General features: G+C 36.9%; 1 protein-coding gene across 1 annotated transcript in view; it reads left to right on the top strand.

Annotated features, from left to right (window-relative positions):
• Positions 1-20,923, top strand: part of DDX10 (DEAD-box helicase 10) — a 199,064-nt gene that overhangs the window by 27,970 nt on the left and 150,171 nt on the right. Inside the window, exons 10-12 of the mRNA XM_075713234.1 lie at positions 2,413-2,514; positions 10,601-10,688; positions 17,888-17,976. Coding sequence (XP_075569349.1) covers positions 2,413-2,514; positions 10,601-10,688; positions 17,888-17,976 — 279 coding nt within the window. The remainder of the gene's footprint in view (positions 1-2,412; positions 2,515-10,600; positions 10,689-17,887; positions 17,977-20,923) is intronic.

Below are 20,923 nucleotides of genomic sequence, written 5' to 3'. Positions count from 1 at the left end.
TTGTACAGTATCTCTCCCTCACCCACAACCCCATAGCAGTATTTTTTGGGACAAAGTCCAAATGTCTTACCATTTCTTTTGGTACCCTTACCAAACCGTATAAAACCAGGAAATTTACATAATGTGGGTATGTGGCAGACTCTCCTCTTGTATCGATTTGATTTCCATGTAAAATTTCAGAATCTAGAATGTGAGGCTTAAAATCTTATGAGGAAAACATTTATTAAACATTTTAAAATTATCTTTAAAAGTCAGTACCTGAATCCATCGAGTATAGCATTAGGCAAAAAAAAAGGCATCCGAGAGCATTTTGTTGTGATTTTTCCAATTCATCAAATGAAAGTAGAGAGCGGTAGTAAAAGCTGTCAGATTGTTTTAACTGCAGATTTTGTTGCTACTTGCCTTGCTTACTGTGCTGTGACAGATAGTGTTTATAGTTTTCAAACAGTTCTGCAGTACTGTTTTTGCCAAGTGATAACTGTTTATTCTTGGACAAATGTGGGCTCCCTATATTCCATCTGAAATTTTTTTTTTTAGTTAATGGTATGATTCTTTTTTGGTGTGCCTGAGAACATCCTTCTGCACTCTCTGGCCTCCGACTTAAAAGCTCTCTTAAGCCAAGGAGCCTTGACTCTAACATTTCCTTAAATAGCACTTATGTCCCTTTTTCTATCCACAAAGACTGAACTGGTGTTTTCTTCTGTCACTGCTGAGCTTTTATTGGAAAGATATGTGACCTACCCTGGCACAGGCTTGTTCTCTGTGGTCTCTGACCCAAAGACAAACTAATAACATCTCCCACCCTTCTGCTGACAGTTTATACCTTTTGTATAATATCCTTTCCTTGATGGTTCTCTTGATGGAGAAGAGTGAATGCAATTGGAGTAAAGACCGAACAGGAGAATGTATGAAGAAGTAACAGAAGCTGAAGCTTTATGAAATGGCAACAGAGCGAGTGGAATAAAAATAGAGGAAATGGTTAACTTTCCTTATAGAAAACAGAAAGGACAGACCAGATGTGCTTAAGATGGATGAAAAGTTTTATCAGCATAGGAGGGGAAAAAAAAAAAAAAGACAAATATGACTGGAGTAGGAATCAAACCAAAGGCCTGTTAAGGTAGTAAATAATTTGATATAAATGGACACTTGAAAAATAATATGATGAGAATGTTCTATTTCAAATAAATGGAATACTTGTAGCCATAGCAGTTTATGTATAGGCTTATAACCTGCTGCTGCCTAGGGACTTCTGTATGAGTAGCTCTTGGCAGTTTAGAGCTGCTCTACATAGTAACTTACCGCTCTGTTGTTTTGCTTTGACCCACACATTCCTCTCATCAGTTGGTTGTGAGTTGAATTCTGTCCAATTTTGGCATATTTCTGAAATTTAGTTGGACTGTTGTTTTTTATATAATGGAGGACTCTGCACTATTTTCCTATCAATCTGCACTGTAAACGTAAATGAAGAAGTAATATATGTGTTACAATAGTTATGGACTTAGATAATGTAGATAAGCTAACTCATCATTACTACTTTTTCAACAGGACTTAAACACATTGTCTTGTTTGGTTACTAATGCTTTTTTGGGTATTTTTTTTTTTTTCATGAATGTCCTCAAGTGGCTAACTTTGCCAAAAGTAGAAACTGACATTTTCTTTTACAAAAATAAAGTGAACAAGAAGATGCTTTAAGAATAAAATAGAAGAATTCTTATTTCTTTGCCAACCACGTATCTTGAGTAATTACTAACTCGGCTACATTTGATACAGTTGTTAAATGCATTGAAGAGTGAATACTAGATAGGATCTTACAGGATCAGTCTAATTGTATTTTTTATTTTGCACCTAAAAACTGCTTCTATAAATGAAAGAACTCCTGTTTTTATGCTTTTCTTTCAGCGATGCCTCGCTGACCTCTTAGAAAAGTAGCCTTTACTGAACACGCAAGTAGGAGTTGTTTGGGATCAAGGCACCTACCTTTTTCTAGCCTTTACACTTGCAGGATGTGCAAAGGAGACTCAGTTGTTACCAGGTGTTAAGACTTGCCTATTGGTAAAGGATGAATGCAAGTAGCTAGATCTTGTACTGTAAGCTTTGATCAGTGATTACTACTGAAATATTTGTAATCTAGGGAAGAAAAGATCCACTGATCTGAACCTGTGTTTTAGTCCCAGGTGTCTAGGGCTCTAGGTGTAGTTTTGAAATCAGCTCAAGTGGAGATAGTGGCATGTCACTTAACTGGTTTGCCTTTTCTTTTCCCTTTGAAAAGTGAGGATTTTTGTCTGCCCTTTGGGCTGCTTGTAAGGAAGCAAATGTAAATTTTCATTGGTTATTGAAAACATCAACAAAAAATTGTATTTTTTGCATGTTTGCTTGTGGTTGCTCCATTTTTTTTTTTTTCCCCTTGATCAGATACAAAGAAGGTGGTGAAGCTTTGTTAGTATTGCTTCCCTCAGAAGAAAAAGGCATGGTGGAACAGCTGGCACAGAGGAAAGTACCTGTCAGTGAAATCAAGTAAGTGCGTAATGGCTTGTCTGTTATTCAGCCTCCTTTCTACAGGAATAATGTGTGATGGGTCTGTGACAATCCTGATAAGGTGCTTGAATTGCCTGGAGCTGGACAAACAAAGGAGATAATTTGATTTTGATAGTGTTGTAGAAGGAAAAGACCTTGAGAGGTTACCTATTCCATCCCCTTTCCCAAAGGCAGGATCAGCTGCACAAATCATTCTTATCAGATGCTTGCCTAACTTGCCAATTAATATCTTCACAATTTCCCAAAGTGATCTCATCTTTACTCAACAGTTCCTGCCATTAAGGTTTTTTGCTTCAAGTGTCTGATAAGCCTTGTAAGTAATTAAGTGAAATATTTCTTTTGTCCTGTGCCAAGAATATATAGAAAATTATGTATTCTCTTACTCTTTGCAAGTACTTTTTATGTAATTGAACATTATCATGCTATCTCTTTCTCTTCTTTTCTTTTGCAGATTAAACAATTACCGTTTCTTTAATCTGTCCTTGTATATTTTTATACCTTTTATCATTCATGTTTCTCTTACCTGTCTTTTCTTTAGTTCTAGACTGTTTCTCCAATTTGTCATGATCTTTCTGAGTCAGTTAGTTCAAGAACAGGAATAAAAGATGTGGCTAAATGGTCAGTTTACATATCAGAAGAGACTATTCCAGTGAAGACCTGCAGAGTTCTATGCTATCTGTATAAAAGGGAACTGACTTTGAAAGAGTTGCAGAAGCATATAATGATACCATGTAAAAAGAAAAAAGCACTTATATTTCCAGTTTCTATTAAATGCAGAGTAATGGACATGTAGGAAGGACAAAACCCCAACTCTAAAAATAATAGAAAAAACCCACACCACTAAAAAGCATCGGTGGTAATTTCTTAATTAGCAGCTATAGGTAGGGAGGAGTTCATTGTTCTTTAAGCCTTTCAATCTAATGCTAAATCAAAAGAGGAAACAGAATGTGAAAGAAATAGGGAAGAAGACTTGAAAGCAAGCTAGAAAATCTGGTATGAGCCTGACTTCATTTTGAATGCTTATATAGTTCAGGTTACACCATGCCAAAAATTGTAGAGTGGAGCTAGAAGAAGTCCAGAGAAGGATGACAAGGTAGAGAATTAAGTTCCTGTACAAGTGGGTATGAGCAAGGCTAAGACCCTTTTACTTTGAAAAGCTGTGGTTTGAATGTGAAGATATGGATATCTAAGCAAAGAAGACAATTAACTGTAGGCAGAAAGTGTTTGTGGAATAATTATTTTGAGAAGAAATCAAAGTAGGGTGAAACTTTAAGTGGGTATTATTACCTCATTGCTTAAATGTCTGCTCAAAATTAGCTATACTGTATTCTTTGAATTCTAGTGTAATGAAGGGTGGTAAGAAATTGCCACTACTACTGTTAGCTGTGTTTTGTTACACTTTTCATATACTTTTATGTCAAAACTTGAGTTAAGGAATAAAGTGAACACATACTTTGGGACTTGTCATTATTAAAGTCTACTAAATGAGAATCTTTTTCAGTTCATTAGCTTTTTCTGTTGTAAATTCAATAATAGGGTGCATTGAAGTAAGTCAGGATAGCCTGGTCAATTACAATTTGATATGATGGTGACTTCTAAAAAACTTCTTATTTTTTTTTTTTTTACAAATGAAAAGGAAGGCTTGTGTGATCAGCTATAGTGAAGGGGAAAGAAGCAAGAGCTTGGAATGATAACCACAAAATAGTGTCAGTTCCTACTGAATCTTACTCTTTTATGAGTGCTCCAGTGTTCAGCTTCACTAGGCTGATTTTTCTGTTTGGCTTCTCTTGAGGATTGCCATTTTGGTACCATAGTTGGATGTCATCACTCCAAACATGCCACGCCTGGACACAAGTTGTCATTTCTGTAGAGAATAGAAACATGCATATAGCACTTGCCAGACTTAAAGTTTAGTTTTATTTTTTTGAAGTATTTTTGATGTATGGGATATGCCATTTCAGAGGTGCTTGTGAACAGCACTTGTGAATCCTGCTTCTGTATAACAAACTGAGTACACAGCAGCCAGTAAAGAAAATACACCTTTTCTAGTCAAACATGGGTATCAATTCTGTGTAGAACATGCATGAACTTCAAAAATAAGACTACTTTTGCTAAAATAGGGAAAGTAAGGACTAGAATGGAGTCAAACAACGACCAAAAGTCTTAATTGTACTTAAAGCTTTCTTTTGACGTTGCTGTTTAAAAAAACCCCACAGCACAACAAAAAACAAACAAACAAACAAACAAAAAACCTCCCAACTGAATGTGGACAGTATCAGGAAGGAAAGTAAATTAAAGTCTGATATTTTCTTTTCCTTTAAGCATCATAGCGCTTTAAAAGGATCTGCTTTATAACCGCCACAGCCTGAGCAAATTGTCTCTTTTTCCAAACTTCATCATCATCTTGTTAAAATGATAGTTATTCAAATCATTTATCTTGTTTTGATAGTCACTAAATAAATGTCTGATCTCATGCATATTATAAATATTTCACCTTTTTTGACAGCTAAGCTTTTAACTTCTTGAGTAATGCAGTTAATTGCTTGTACAGCTTATCATGGAACATGGTAAAAAAGCCTCTTTAGCCTGTATTTATTAATGCAAATCCAAATCTGTATTTTTGTACCAGAATAACAATTCAATTTTAATAAGGCAAATATTTCATTTCCCCCCCAATAAATGCATCTTCTATTTATAATCCAAGTTAGATGTGTCTCTGGAGAGACATCTATGGCTGCATCTCTTAACACATTCTTGCCAATCTGATGTTACATCAATGGAAAACTCTGCTAATTTTTTTTAAACACCACCCCAAAAGTTCATTCTTTTACCAAGCCACTAGGACATATGTATAATAAATACATTTAAGTAACATTCTTAACTGAAATAATTATAAGCAAATTCAGGGGTTTTGATTGATAATCTATTTTAACAGCCTGACCCGAGATCCAGTTTTTCAGTCTGCAAAACATACCTTATTAGTATTTGTAACATTGTAACGAAGCTTTTACTTAGAATTGTCTGCCTAGTGTGGTTAAGACTTAAATGGTTTAGCATTGTACTTCTAAGATGCTAACTAAAATCCTCAAAAAAATATTCTTGTCACCACTTGTGGATTGCAAACCAGTTTTATCCTGAAAGATTTTAACTACAAATTTTCTTAGGTTGTTTACTTCTACCCAGTTTCCCAATTAATACAGACCTAGTGTGTTTTGTCAATTGATAAATTGTTGAAGAAGTTCCGTCAACCCATGGATCATGTTCCAGGTCTTCTGTTGAAGTCTTCTGGTGTTGTTTGTGCATATTCACCTAATTATATATTTTCAAGAATTGATTTAACTTGTGAGTTAGAAGGTAATGAGCATTGCTCACTGCCAGGAGAGTTTAACTCTTCAAACTTCTGAAATTCATTCTGAAAGCTTCTTGTTTCTAAAACATCGCTGTCAATTAAAGTGTTTATTTTGCTGTTCTTGTTAAGCTGTTGTCTTGCACAGGGATTGCAAGAACCAGTTTTCTGTTACTTTCCTTGGCTAGTATTTTCTGCCTTACAAACAGCTCTTAACATTCCTTTATTTTATTTAGAGCTTTTAAAATAGTTCCATAATTTGAAAGGAGAGAGGGGAATAACTTTTTTATTTTCCTGAATACCTATTCAAAAGGGTAAGGTTTGGGCTGTTTTCTTAATTTGCAATTTTAAATCTAAGGTCCTTGTAGAGCCTGTTATGGTATACCATACCTTCTAATGAGCACAAGCTGCCAATTTACAGGTAGTGCTTTTAACAATACATCTCTTTTTCATTGTTCAAACAGAGCAAGAGAAAATGCAAAATATGCAATAATAAATATTGTATTTTGGAGCATTCAAATATGGCAAAAAGCTACTCTGAAAGTATTAAATATTATGTACATATTTATACGGAGTCTGTAATTTCAAAGTTTTAGATACAAGCTGTAAACTGAATTTATTTTTAATACCTTGAGACTATTTCATTGTATCCAATGTTGTTGAGTAACAAGATAAGAGCTGCTTCCTGAGGGGCTATCATAACAAATTTTGTGTCTAAAAATTTTACTAAAGGAAGTGCAAGTATGTAGATACCCATGATGTAATACTGCTTTCTTTAATGTTATGGCAAAAATGTGATTCTTGAAGAAAACAACAATAACAACAAAACACCTTTTTTTTTCCTTTTTTTTTTTTTTTTTCCCCTGACAGCAGAGAATACTTGAATATGTATTCCACATGACAGTAATATTAATACTAGGGAATCTACTAAAACCTGCTGCCTCCCAGTTATCATCCTTACTGTAGGACAATCCATTGGTGTCACTAAACAGCATGGTTGTGCACCTGTACGTGATCTGCTGGTGTGAGGCTGGCAACTCTGAGCAGCCTTCCTTGGATCCAGGTCTTCCTCTTCTCTCCAGCCTTTCAGGGTGTCCAGTGTAACCATAGGGAGCCACGTTCCAGGCTGAGAGCACAGAGCAAAACCTGCTGCTGCTTGGAGGCTGGCTGGAATATGGAAACTTTTGCTACATCATGGCAGCATGGTCTTTTTGGTGGTTGTTGAGCTTTTTTGTTTAAATTCTGCTTTGCAGAGGATGGGGAAGAGAGAGTATCTAGTTAAAGCAGTGCTTGTATCCTGGTGTTAAAAACAGGGGAAATGAGTGGAAAGCTGAGTGCATATCGACCAGGAAATTTGGAGAGTAATGTCTAATCAGTTCATAAGACCAAACAAGCAGAGTTCATATTTATATCATGGCACAGTCAAGTGTGGCCATTTATGCAACTGCTAGGCAAAAAAACAGTTTCAAAAAGTTATATTGCTCCTTAAATGCAAGATTTGTTCTCACAGAATAAGAAAGGAAAGAAATGGCCTAGTTAAAATGAGAGACAATGTCATAAAATCCCCCTCTAGTTTTTGCGTAGTTCATTCTAGCTCACTGGTTCTTAGCTGTGTAGGCAAGCTTAAATTACTATAATTCACTTAAGTGTTTGGATTTTAGGTTTGTCTTTCCAAATAGTCACATGTCCATAACTATTCTAAAGAGTTTTATTTGTTCAGAAAGAAATAACATGCAAACTCATTAAAACCAAAGTCTAATTTAACAATGACCAGCTTTCTTATTTTTGGAATCCCAGCATGAGACGAAGACGACAGTGGGAGGTTCTCATGATACAGAGTTGGAGAAGAGAGAATCCAGTATTATGACTTTTTTTTTAAATATTCAGTGTTGTAAATTTACTCATTCATTAACAAACATATAACCTCAAAATGTGCTTGGGGCACCATATTCTTGGTTGACATTGCTTAGACTTATACCACAGTATCTTGCCTTGCTTTTAATTGTAAAGCATCTTGTGTTTTCTGTCTTTTTCAAACCCTTTGCTTGCAAATTTCAATCAAATTACTTGAACTAAAATTTATATGCCATCAACAAAATGTTGTTACATCTTATCTAAGATTATTGTCCGTTATGCTTGGAGCCCCAATGATGTATTGTCTCCTGTAAATAATGGATCATATTCCTGCAATAATCAAGTCAGAAAATAATGAGTAATAGTTGGCCCAGGTGAGAACTGGAACTTGGTATGCATTCTGAGTTTGACAGTGACTACAGAGAGTAGTTGACAGTCCCAACAACTCTTTGAGTACAGCTCCAAGGCCAGTTTTGCATTTACTTAAAGATTTAACCTAGACCATGTTTCCCTAGCTTATGAGAATGTGCAACTGCCAGATGCTTCGCTCACATCAAATATGACATCTGCTGTTTCTTTCCTATTCTTAAAGCCTGCTAATGCTGTTACGGAGGATAATCAAACTGATCAGTCATGTTTGCTTGTAAGCTATGTTAGCTATTGTGCGTTTGCTTGTTTTCTTTAGGTGCTTACAAATTGGTTTTTTTGGTATTAAGAAAAAAGTTAAATGATTAACTTCTCTTTTTTTGCCTCCTTTGAAGATGAGCACTATGTTTACCTGCCCTGTCCGATAGGTTCTTATCTATCTCGGACAAGTTCTCAAGAATAAATGCAACTATAACTCAAAGTGCTCCGACTTTCTCTCTAGTTGCTATGGAGCAAATTTCTTCTGACCCAGCTGATTTATCTAAGTACCTGTTATCCTGTGATTTGTGATTCAGGTGTGAGCTTGGACTGTGCTGTAGCTGTTAGCTGTCTGATTGCAGCTGCCATTTTGAGTGAAGATGAGGGAATAAAGACACTGGCTAATTTAAGTGCCTTGAGGTCATCTCTTAATAGCTTTTCCATAACTTAACAGCAATCCAACACTTCTCTGGGCTGTTATAGTACTGGTGTTCATGTTAATAATTTAGTTCTCTTGTTATTCATGCTGTCCCTTTACTTTTTGTATCTCAGTTTGTGCTTGTAGTTCTTACTTTATTCCAGTGTATTTGTGCTGTTTTTCTACTTGTCTTCAGTTCTACTTTAAGCTTTCTTCTTGACTTTCAGGTCATTGTAAACATGTTGCTTTCACCTAGCCAGCCTTTTTACTCTTCCTCCTGTCTTTCCTCTGCAGTGAAGTAGTATACTTTGTGTTTGTACTTTCTAATACAGTTCAGCATTAAGCAAACCACTGCTTTTATTTTGCTATTGTACCATTTTTCCTTTGTTAGCATCATAAATATTTTCATTTTCACATTTCTCAGTCTTGTTTTATAGAATAAAATCTAGAAGACCCTTCTCTTTATTTGCCTTTTCTATCTTTGGCATCTTGTGTGCATGCCATCCTGCAATGCGTTTCAAAGACTTGTTCGTCAGTTTGTGTCCCACTGAATTTTTCATGCCTCTTCTTTTCTCTCTTGTGTCTTTACACTTTCAGAGTAAATCATTTGCTGGCTTGAAACTGGAACTCAGCTTTTTGATCTTTCACTAAAACTGTAGCTAAATAGCTCTTGTGTTCACTATAGTCTTCCACTGGCTGTATCTGACAGAGATGAGAAATTGAAATGGTGAGGGAATAAAGCTTGGTGTCTTTATAAATTAAAGTATTCTTTGGTAATACCCTCCAACCCCTTGCTTAATTGCTGCTTTCATATTTAGTAACTGATGTTCATAATGGCTTATGTTACAAAAAATGACTATAAAATGTTTTTTAATCAGTCATGTTTTCTAGACTGACAGTGTTATGTGAAGAAGCATGATTTTGATTTTTTTTTTTTCTTCTCCTTCCCTCTTTGACTTCCTTCAGCAAAGACTATATTTTGTTATACAGTATGGGATGACATGGCACAGAGCAGCAAGAACCACATTAAGAGATCTGGTAGTTGTGCATCTCTTTTGACCTCTACTTGAGGGGTACCCTCCTACCCTGTTCGGTAGGTTGTATGATACACTTGGGTGGCACTAGTAGATCAAGACCAGAAGTAGATGAGATCTGGGCAAATAAACCTGGAATAGTGTAGGTATTACTGGAGTAAGTGTGAAAATCCAGAGTCTGGGAGAGGACTTGCATAACTTCTTATTAGGTTTAATGGCATTTTCTATAATACAGTCACTGTTCTTTATTCACCTGATCAATGTCTTGAGGAGCTTTTAAATCTGTTTAATCTCAATGTCCTTTATTTTTGCTCATCTGGCTGTAAGGAAGAAGTACTTAAATTTCAGTATTCCCAGGGCAATGGATCTTATTTAAGCTTTCAAAAATGCTGAGAATTTCCTTATGAAGACTCCTATCTCAGTATAAAGTAGTACTATAATTCATTATGCTTCTTCTATATTTTTTCCTCAGTATTTTTATAAATTCAAGACGTTCTTTGATGCTGATTTTAGCTTTGCTTTGGATGAAGTTTCACCACCTTCACTGAAAACTGTCTCTGGATAAAAAGTCTGAGCTCCCATTTGTCTTTTCTGTATTATTCGTTTGAGGAGTGTATGCTTCATCCTTAATATGGTTCCATTCTAAGCTTGTTCAGAGTGGCAATAGCTTTATGCATATGAAAGCAGTGCAAAAGACCTGATGATACTCCTGAGAACTCAATAGGTCGTTATTTTTGCATGTTGTAATAATTAAAGCTAACTTTCTTTTTTTTTTTTTTTTTAAATTAGAATTAATCCTGAAAAACTTACAGATATCCAAAAGAGGATGCAAGCTTTCTTAGCTCAAGATCAGGAGTTAAAAGACAAAGCTCAAAGGGTAAGTCATCTGCTGCACTATAGTTCTTGAGGCACGCTGGTCAAATAGAACTGCTGTTGGAATAACTGACCTGCTCATATGTGCCCTAGCAGCAGTGTTTGGAACTGCTAAATTATTCTGCTTTTTAAGCTTTAAAACATGGCATCAGTAGAAACAATAATCCTGTATGAGCAGTTGGTGGTAAGTATGTGTTGTGGTTTAACCCCAACCAGCAACTAAGCACCATGCAGCCGCTCACTCACTCCCCCTACCCTGATGGGATGGGGGAGAGAATTGAAAGAGTAAGAGTGAGGAAGAACTCCTGGGTTGAGATAAGAACAGTTTAATAACTGAAATGAAATAAAGTAAAATAGTAGTAGTAGTAGTAATAATACTACTAGTAATAATAATATACAAAGCAAGTGATGCACAATGCAATTGCTCACCACCTTCCAAACGATACCCAGCCAGTTCCCGAGCAGTGATCGCTGCCCCCCAGACAACTCCCCCCAGTTTATATACTGAGCATGACATCATATTACCATATGGAATAGCCCTTTGGTCAGCTTGGATCAACTATTCTGGCTGTGCCCCCTCCCAGCTTCTTGTGCACCTGGCAGAGCATGGGAAGCTGAAAAGTCCTTGAGTAGCATAAGCACTACTTAGCAACAACTAAACCATCAGTGTGTTATCAACATTGTTCTCCTACTAAATCCAAAACACAGCACTATGCCAGCTACTAGAAGGCAAATTAACTCTATCCCAGCCGAAACCAGGACAGTATGCCTGTTAAGGCATAGGTGGGGACATATTTATTTTAGAGTCTCAGGTATGCAAGTAACTTTTGATTTAGTAGTCACTGCTTCTCAGCTGTTTGAAGGTTTTTACTGTTTTGTTTGAGTATTTCCCAGCTGTTTGAGTCCTGAACCTGGGGAGGAGTAACCCCATACACCAGTACAGGCTGGGACCAAATGGCTGCAAAGCAACTTTGCAGAGAAAGACCTGGGGCAACAGGTTGTCCTAATGGACAACAGGCTGAACATGAGCCAACAGTGTGCCTTTGCAACAAAGAAGGCCAACCACATGCTGGGTGGCATTAGGCAGAGCGTTGCTGGCAGGTAAAGGGAGGTGATCCTTCCCCTCTGCTCAGCCCTGGTGAAAGACATCTGGAGTGCAAAGCTTGATTCTGGGCCTCCAGTACAAGAGAGAGGTAGACATATTGGAGACAAGACCAATGAAGAACCGCAAAGATGACTGAGCACTTGGAGTATCTCCTGTATTAGGAGAGAAGTATAAATTAGATGGAGCCAGAGTCTTCTGAGTGGTGCCCAGTGACAGGAGAGGAGGTGATGGGCACAAATTTATATACAAGAAACCTCCATTTAAACCCAAGAAAAAACCCTGTTATTGTGAGGGTGGTTGAACACTAGAACAGGCTGTGTAGTCTCCGTTGTTGGATATTAAAAACTGTGTGTGTCCCTGAGCAGCCTGCTCTAGCTGACCTGGCTTTGAGCAAGGGTTTGGACTACATGATCTCTGGAGGTTCCTTTCAACTATTTTGTGATTCTGTAAAGCATAAAGCTGTTAAATCAGTACAAATATATCTTTTTTTCATCATGTATCCTTGGTAGCATGATGGAGAATAGGACTGTGTACCCTTTTCAGTTCAGTAACCCTTTTTATTGAAGGGGATAGGTAAACTGGTAGTTCCTCCTGAGAGGACTTTTTTGGGGGAGCTGATATAGAACATTTTGAAATAATAATAATAAAAAAAGGTTACTGAAAAGGAGCAGATCTCATTCCTTGGCTTAAGAAGGTAGAAATATGAAACCATGTAGGCCTCGCATGTCCACTTTCTTAACCAATTTTTAGTGTTGTATCTCCTGAATATATGCGACAGTTTATCCTTTCTCAGTGGTAAAATCCAATGCATTGAATAAAGCATTTTAACTTTCATTTGGATTTAAACGAGAAGCAAAATATCTTAGAATAGGTCTTCCAGGTAAAATGGAGAAGTGTGTGAATGGGACTATGAATGGGATTTCTTTGTTGTGCTGATTAATATTGGGAGGCTTCATGAACAATATGTGAGTTTCCCAAAGCATTCTATGATTCTATGATTCACCAATATTTTAGCAGGTTTGGGCAAGGTAGGAAAACTTAATATAACTAGGTAGGTTCTTGGACTAGAATGAGCTGGCTGCAAAAGACACTTTCCATGGAAGATGGCCTGTGAAACATTTCTGGGCATTGCACTACCTCTTGCCATCACTGGATACGTTTGCTGACCTTTCCCTGGATTTATAATATTTTTAGACTGTGAACTCTTTGGTATAGAGCTTACTACTTGTGTTATTGAAGTGCTTCAGTGTGTTGGCTTTCTGAGGTTGGTTGGTTGGTTTGTTTTTCAACTGTGGATGTCATGGACCTATGAATTCTGTAGTTGTACCAAGTGTCTTCCAAACTGTGCAAAATCAGGAGTTCAAATTAGGATGCAGGGAAACAAGATGATTACAAGAAAAGTAAGAAAATCTTTTGGGTCATTTTTTTGTTATATGTGTAGGTCAAATTTAAAGAGCACTACCAAAGGCCAAATGATCAGAAATCTGGAAATGCCAAAGTCTGAGAAATACAAGATTGCAGAAATTCTGGATTTGTGTAAATAACTTTTTATTTGGCTGAGCTAGTGTGTGGATTGATGACACCTGAAGATGTTCTGGTAAACCTAAGTGGTAGGTAAAATGAAAAGGGGATTGTGAATGCTTAAAGAGAGACTAAGGGTTGTAGCCTTGTTGTTGAACTGGGATGTAAAATGAAGCAAGTTGCAGTATTTGAAACTCTTCAAGTTGAGGTTCATCTCACCTAACTTTAGATGTCCTATATGAACTAGTCTGCCTGAGCTTTCATTTATAGCTGACAGAGAGGAATAGGCACTTCTAGGATGCATCCTGACATAGGTACCTTAACCCTTTGGGATAGATGAATGGCCCTTTCTTTGCACTGCGAAGGTAACCTGTGTGACATGACCTAGCTTGGATGCCTGCAGTAGAGACACTGGGTCAGAGGAATGTCATTCTTCCTTTCCTAAACAAGGAGTCTGAAATCAAAATGCCTGAAGAAGTCATTGGGAGCTTTGTGAATAAAATGTCTAAGGCAATGTTCAAGGGACTACTTTGAAAACTCTTTTTGGCATTTAGGTATCCCAGGTTTTTGTAGTGCACAAAGTATTACTTGTAGCATGTGGAATGTCAGTGTAAGCTTCATCCTGACGTTGCACAGGCCAGATGTACTGGTTACGTACTATGATCATCTGCAGCTGCCACAGGAAGTTGCAGTTATACCAATTTGTATCAGAAGTGATAGAGCAGCTGGTTGGGGGAGGATGATAATGGGAAGAAGCCAGCATCATCTTGGAATGGAAATACTGACAACCCCCTGGGTTTCTGGCTTTGGCTTTTTAAGATCTCTTAAAAGGCAGAGAGAGATCATTCTGTATTGGGCAAAAGAAAATAATGATAAAGTTTCAAAATAGCACGAGGATGAAATCAAACATGGGTGTGTCAGTGTTACAGATAAAAACTTAAATTAATTTTGAAAAATTTCTAATTGCCATTTAATTATGCTTTCAAGACATTTTTGGTGCAATTTCTCACTTATGGGTGGCACTGCAGTATCATCTTGCAGGCAAACTGTATATACATTCAGTTTCTGAAAATCTTGAAGTATGGACAAGTGGTTTATCATAGAAGTGTCCCTCCTTAATAAGATTTAAGTATGAGTGTTCAGACATACTGTGCAAATGTGTCCCAGTAGTCTTACATATCAATGTGAATAAAACAATAAAAATAATGCAGATGAAATCCTAACCTTGGCTCCTTATCTGGAATGCTGGATTTCTCAAAGGCACGGGCGTTGTGCTGTCTAGCTTGTCTGTTGCAAGCTGCCAAATTGTTGACATTTGTGAGAAATAAATTCCCTGCCTGAATGGATCAGATAGCAGTGAAATAGCATAGCTATGCACAGAAGTTCAGGTAGGATGTAATTTACTGTGTTGAGGGCATGAGGTCTAAGTGATTGCATCCTCTAAGCTTGTTGATTTACTTCAAGATGCTTTTACTTTGTTTAAAAAAAAAAAGGAAAAAGAAAATTCTTGATTACTAATTGCTTCAACAAACTTCGTGGTTCATTTGATAGGACATGGTTCCTCTACTGTTGCTTGGAAAGAGAGAGGGTGAATCAGATTGGGGCTTCTTTGAAACCTTTGCAGTTCCTCTCAAGGACTGATGCTGCCTTTTGGCATTTCTTGTAATTTTAATATTTAATATGTCAATTCATCCAGTTCTGAAAAACAGCTTCAAAAAGAATGTGTTTTTCTTGCTAGTTTGAATGTTACTGTGTAGGGGGTACTGGGACACTGACGCTGAAGTGATGTCTGTCCATTAAATTCTTTGTTGCACCCAGAGGGATGTGCAGAGTGTTACAGTGTGAGATTCCAGTCATGCCCTGTTACTTTGAATCATATCAAAATAGCATATGAATTGAATTGTGTGTGTTGTAATATTTAAAATGATTATCCAAGAAATACATCAATAAATCAAAATTCAAATGTAGCAAAGTAGTAAAGCACAGTACTTGTTATCTTATGTATTTCTAGTACAGTAATCTCAGGTGGGTTTGGGGGCCTTCAGCTACTATTGTAATAGAGCTGTAATATGTTTCTGATGCCCAACTGTAACATCTTCCATAATGGTATAAGTTAATTCATATAATATTTTTGTAACATTCAGTTATTTAAAAAAAAACCTTGAAAGTGATACCAAAACAGCAAAAATAGCAGTGGACAACAGCAATTGATAAAAGAGAAGGAAAAAAGTTCAGACTGACTAAACTTGTTCTCCCTCAGCTGTCCAGTGTGTGTGCGCAGAGTGACTTGATTCTTAGGAGAATTGAATAAAATCCAAGAGAGATGACAGTATTTTAGGAGGAGGTTGAAGTGAAGGTACTGAAATCAAATAAAAATCAAAGAAGTAATTTTCTCTTTTTGTACTTCATTTCTCTTCTTGTAAAGTAGAACAACTCTTCTATGCTGTATCTAACTTTTCTAGTTTGGGTGTAAGCTCTTGGAGTAGGGAATATCTTTTGCTGGAAGTGTTAACAATGCCTAAAATAATAGAGAATAAGGTCAACTGAAGACTTTAATAGTCATTATATTACTATTGAATGATCTTTGAAGCCTCTTACCTTAATTAGGTCCATTTCTTTGAACACAGAGCAATACCATCCTGCATTCAGTCCATGACAAACTTGAAAAATTGTTTTGAGACTCAGTGGGCTGAACCCTGTTGACAGCTGATAGATGAGAGTTAGAACGCTTCGCATTTGTTTCGTGTTTCATTCTTAGTTATTGCAGGACTTGGTACATGTGCAAAAGGTGTGTTCGTTCTGCCCCTTATCTGTCATTTATTAATTTCTAGACCATGTGTACCCAAGAAATACTAGTAAAGTAAGTGGATGGCTTTATAGGTTATCCAAAAGGCAAAATGAGATTTCTACCTTGTGGCATGTAGTGATTCATGTTGATCTTCAGATCTGTAGATGTTGCAACTCACAGATTCACAGGAAAGATAATTCTTCTTTAACCTGCTGTTTTCCATCTGCCACTACAGAGAAAGAAGAGGCTCTGTCATTTGTTTTTGTCACTGCTTGCTAGACAGCAATAGATTAATGAGATCTGTCAAATTTGAAGCCTTTTCCTAAAGTTTCTAGATATGTTTGTAAAATGATTAATAATTTGAGCAAACAAGTGTTTTATGCCACACCTCATTCTTGGTAGCAGCTGAATGGATTGTGCTAGCACCTTCCACTGCTAAAATTAATTGAAAGACATAATCTGGACAGGAAACTTTAATCCAAAACTTAGCATTTGGAAAGATAAACAAATGAAAGTTTACTTCTGTAACGAGGTGTTGGGCAGCTTGAAAAGTATCTCTCTTAGCTCTACATATGTTACAATTAATATTTGTTATTTCGGTTTGCCAAGGGGAAAAGGATGACTTTATGGCATTGCCTAATTTACTGTCTCATCTTTCTTTTCACCTTTGGAAATGTTTTTTTGTCTTATAAATATTTAAAGAATTCCCATAAGAGATTGATGCTCCTAACTGTTGGGTGTTTTCCTCCTCTATTTCAGGTTAACAAGAAATAGATTTTTTTTTTAAAATTCCACATGAATTATTAATACAATAATTTTCTCTGACAGGTGCCTGTACATAGCAGAACAAGGGTGTGATTGTAGTATGCTTGAATATAACCCTATAAGCTTAATGTGCTAGTGTTACTACTGTTTGCTGGTTTAAGACTTGTGATAGGAGTTTTGGCATGTATTAGAAATGAGGTTACAAAAACCAGAACTCCAAGGATCTTTTTTGATACTTAAAATATTCCCATATTTGTGCTGCTGCTGATAGGCAGAAATAGACTATGAAAAGAAACATGAGAAGAATAAGAATCTTTCCTTTTGGGAAGGATGGAGGGAAGATACAACACAAGATTAAGTTATTCTGTTATGCAGTGCTTCCAGCTTTCTTTGTGAAAGTCTGGGATTAATTGAAACTTCAACCTTGGACTGGTCTTAATAAATATTGTATAGTGAGTTTACGTTGGTCGGCTGAGTTGCATTCGCTGACTGCATGTATGTGATGAGCTGATCGCAAATGCAAGGTAATAAGAATTATCTAAGGCCACAGTGAAAGGCAACTACATTGAGTTCAGTCACTTTCTGTTAGTAGCTAACAGATTGTCAGGACACCTCAGATTGATAGCAACACAGTCGGTTCTTGCTTCCACATAACTCAGATGTCAGAATAGCATAGCAACATTCAGAAAAGCTGGGAGAAAAAAAAAAATTGAATCAGTGATGTTTCCTCCTGACTAATTTGCCATATTTTCTTTCTAGCGAAAATAACACGACATACCTTTCAGAAATTCAGCCAATTAATGTGCATTTAATGAAATAGTCGAATACTTGAAGTTGCATTACTTCTGCAGTACTGATAAATTTTGGCTGATGGGTATTGGGTAAAAAAATTTCAGTCTGAAATCAATGTTAGACCACTTAATAGTGGAATTCTATTTTGTATTTAGAGGAACAGTATAATAGTTTCATGTGTTGGTAATTGAATGGTTTATTTTTTTGTAAAATACTTTTATTTTTCTTACAGTGTTTTGTATCCTACTTGCGTTCAGTTTACTTAATGAAGAATAAGGAAGTATTTGATGTTTTCAAATTGCCTCTAGCAGAATATGCCCTGTAAGTATGATTAACTTGGAAAGTGAAAACTGTATAGTGAGAAGTTTCACAGTGTATGATAGCTTTAAATAGCTGTTTTGACTATGTTAACACACAAAATTAGACAGTCTTGTAATGTATTTACAGTTTCACATTTATGCTGTGCTTTTGCCTATTTTCAAAGACAGTCTAAATAGAAGTTATGTGTAAAAACAATGTATCTCTACAAAGAGAAATAACTTATAGCAGAAGGTATATATGCTATATAGAATAGAAGACAAAACTTGTAAGTAAAAGGATAGAGAACAATAGGTTTTTGGATATTTTATTTTTTTCAGATTCACCCTTCAGCTTCATAGCTAATTGTAACCTGTAAAGTGTATTATTTAAAAAGAAACTGGAGTATCTAAAGATGATACATTGCAGTCTCATTTTGAGTGTGATTGGGACATTGCTCCTTGGACATAAATTACTTTTCAGAATAGAATCATAGAATCATAGAATCGATTAGGTTGGAAAAGACCTTTAACATCATCCAGTCCAACCATTAACCTACGCTACCAAGTCTACTCTAAGCCAGTCAAGGGTAGACTAGACTAAACCATGTCCCGAAGTGCCACATCTACCCGTTTTTTGAACACTTCCAGGGATGGTGACTCCACCACCTCTCTGGGCAGCCTGTTCCAATGCTTGACCACCCTTTCACCCTTTCAGAAGATTCAGTGCACTTGGTAAAGATGAAACATCTGCACTGGACTGAATAGTATCTATTTTACTATGTCTATTTTTGTACATATATGTGAACCATTCCACATTTTGTATGGGAGGGAAATTAATTTTGACAGGTTGACTTTTTACAGATGACAACCGTCTGAGATTGTTTTAAGACGGGAAGCTTTTGAATAATCTCATGGGACGTAGGGTAGTCAGAAGGGAGCAGGAAGGTGCTCAAAGATGCAAGGTAAATTAATTTTCATGTCTCTGGAATTTCATACAGAGAAGACTTAAGTCTTCAAACTTGTCAGCATGTGGCATAATGAACTAAAATGTGACAAATTGCTAGACTGTAGAACACCTGGTCTTCCTGTGCTGTGCTGCAATTAACATGATTATGTTTTTTAAGGTACGTAAGCTTATTATAAAAGATGCTTTCTTACTTTATGGACTGAGAAATTTTTAAAAAGGAGACTAGCAAAAACTTGAAAAATTTCGCTACATGCATTGCCTGCCCCTGCACCTGTGTGATTTGTCAGCATCTTTAAAACCTTATTGTAGGTTTTACTATGCTGAATGTAAGGGGGAGCGGCAGAAGATTAGGACTAAGAGGGATGACCACACAAATTTAACCAGTGTGTTAAGAAACCAACTGACAGATGGTGGCTGGATTTCAGCATGGTGTACTATTTAGTATCTGATATTGGTGTGAACAGAGTGGTCCAGTTCTGTGGTTTTCAGGCCTCTGTGCCAGGATTTGGTCCTTCATCAAAGTAAATTCTAATCCCAGCTTTGCAAAGTTACTAATAAGTCATTCCTGTATTAAAATGGAAGAAACCAGGCAGTTGTTCGGAGAGAGTAGGTGAGGTTTAGTCAAGGCTCTGAAATATATGGAAGCGTAATCAAAAAGTCAGAAGATAATAAATCTGGTAGATAATTTGAGAATTCTGCTCTAAATGAAGAGTTTGTAGCACTCTTCCCCACTCTCCAGACTGCTAGTTTACCTAAATATACCCCACAGTCCCCTTGTTTTTAATTCAGTGCACATCCACTGATACAGTGGATCAGTCAGCTTGATTTATCTGAAAGGCCCTCAAAGTCTGCTACGTTTGAATTCTGCATTCAGAAGTGATCTTGGTTTATGTTCTGCGCACAAACTCATGGCAAAACCTGGAATGAGAATCCTTTTTTCCCTTTACCTTCTGTGTGTGTTCTCCGAAAAGTATTTCAGCCTTTCTGTGGAGATTTACTGCTGGCTTGATAGATGTTACTCCACTAAAAATCCTGCAGAGAAAATAGGCTGCTTAATGCCCCTGTCAGGTTTGCATTTCAGTCTGTCAGGCTGTTGCCCACTTTCTCTATTGCTTTCTTGCCTGGCATATCTGTGCACTGAGATTCTCGTAAGCTCTATTGATTGATTCTGCAGAAAAGCAGTAGTCTTTTTGATTTTTTTATATTATATAAAATTATTTATATACCTAGAAAACTATATATAAAAAATAAAAAATGTGTGTGTGCATGTCTATACGCACATACACGTATGTATTATAGAGATTGATCACCTTTAAGCTATGGTACATTAGTATTCTCTCCAGTATCCTTTCATTACAAATTGCTATCAAGAATAATTTGCTGGAGGAGATAAGAGAACATAAACAAACAACAGGGTGGAAAGGAATAATTAGGTAGTCTGGCCTCCTGGATAGGAGACAAGATGAAGAGGAGGCAGGGTTTGGAAATATTTTACTTTTCAGGCACTCTATTTTGTTAAATGCTAACATATATATATATCAGTCTCCAGAGGCAGATCGTAACAGGTGAGTGTGCTGGATGGACAGGTTAGTCACAGCTCTAAGGGGCTGCCAAGGAAGGTAATTTCCTCTGTGAATTCCATCATGTCTTCCAGGAGGAATGCAGCGTATTTTTCTCTGTTTATTCCTGTATTGGTACATAGAGAATAAATAAAGCAGATTGAAGCCAAGTTAGTACCCATCTAGTTTTGCAAGTATTGCTTACAGCTCAGTGTTACAAAGCAGTAGGTAGCTGCAGGTGCTGTCAGGTCTGAAATGGGTGATACCAGGATACATGATCCATCTGTCCGCATCTGACCAGGGAAAGCACCCACTGCATTCTCACGCCAGTCCTCCTGTAGACCTGACCCCTTACTGCATGGTCAGGGCAGAGGGTTTGGTTCGTTGTCTTGCTCAGGCTGCCATGAGCAAGTGCAGGGCTGCCCATCGCATTGCCCAGACAG

Source organism: Pelecanus crispus, chromosome 1 (assembly GCF_030463565.1).
Source record: "Pelecanus crispus isolate bPelCri1 chromosome 1, bPelCri1.pri, whole genome shotgun sequence".
Lineage (NCBI taxonomy): Eukaryota > Metazoa > Chordata > Aves > Pelecaniformes > Pelecanidae > Pelecanus > Pelecanus crispus.
The sequence above is the reverse complement of the archived record's forward strand: the minus strand, read 5'-3'. Positions and strand labels throughout refer to the sequence as shown.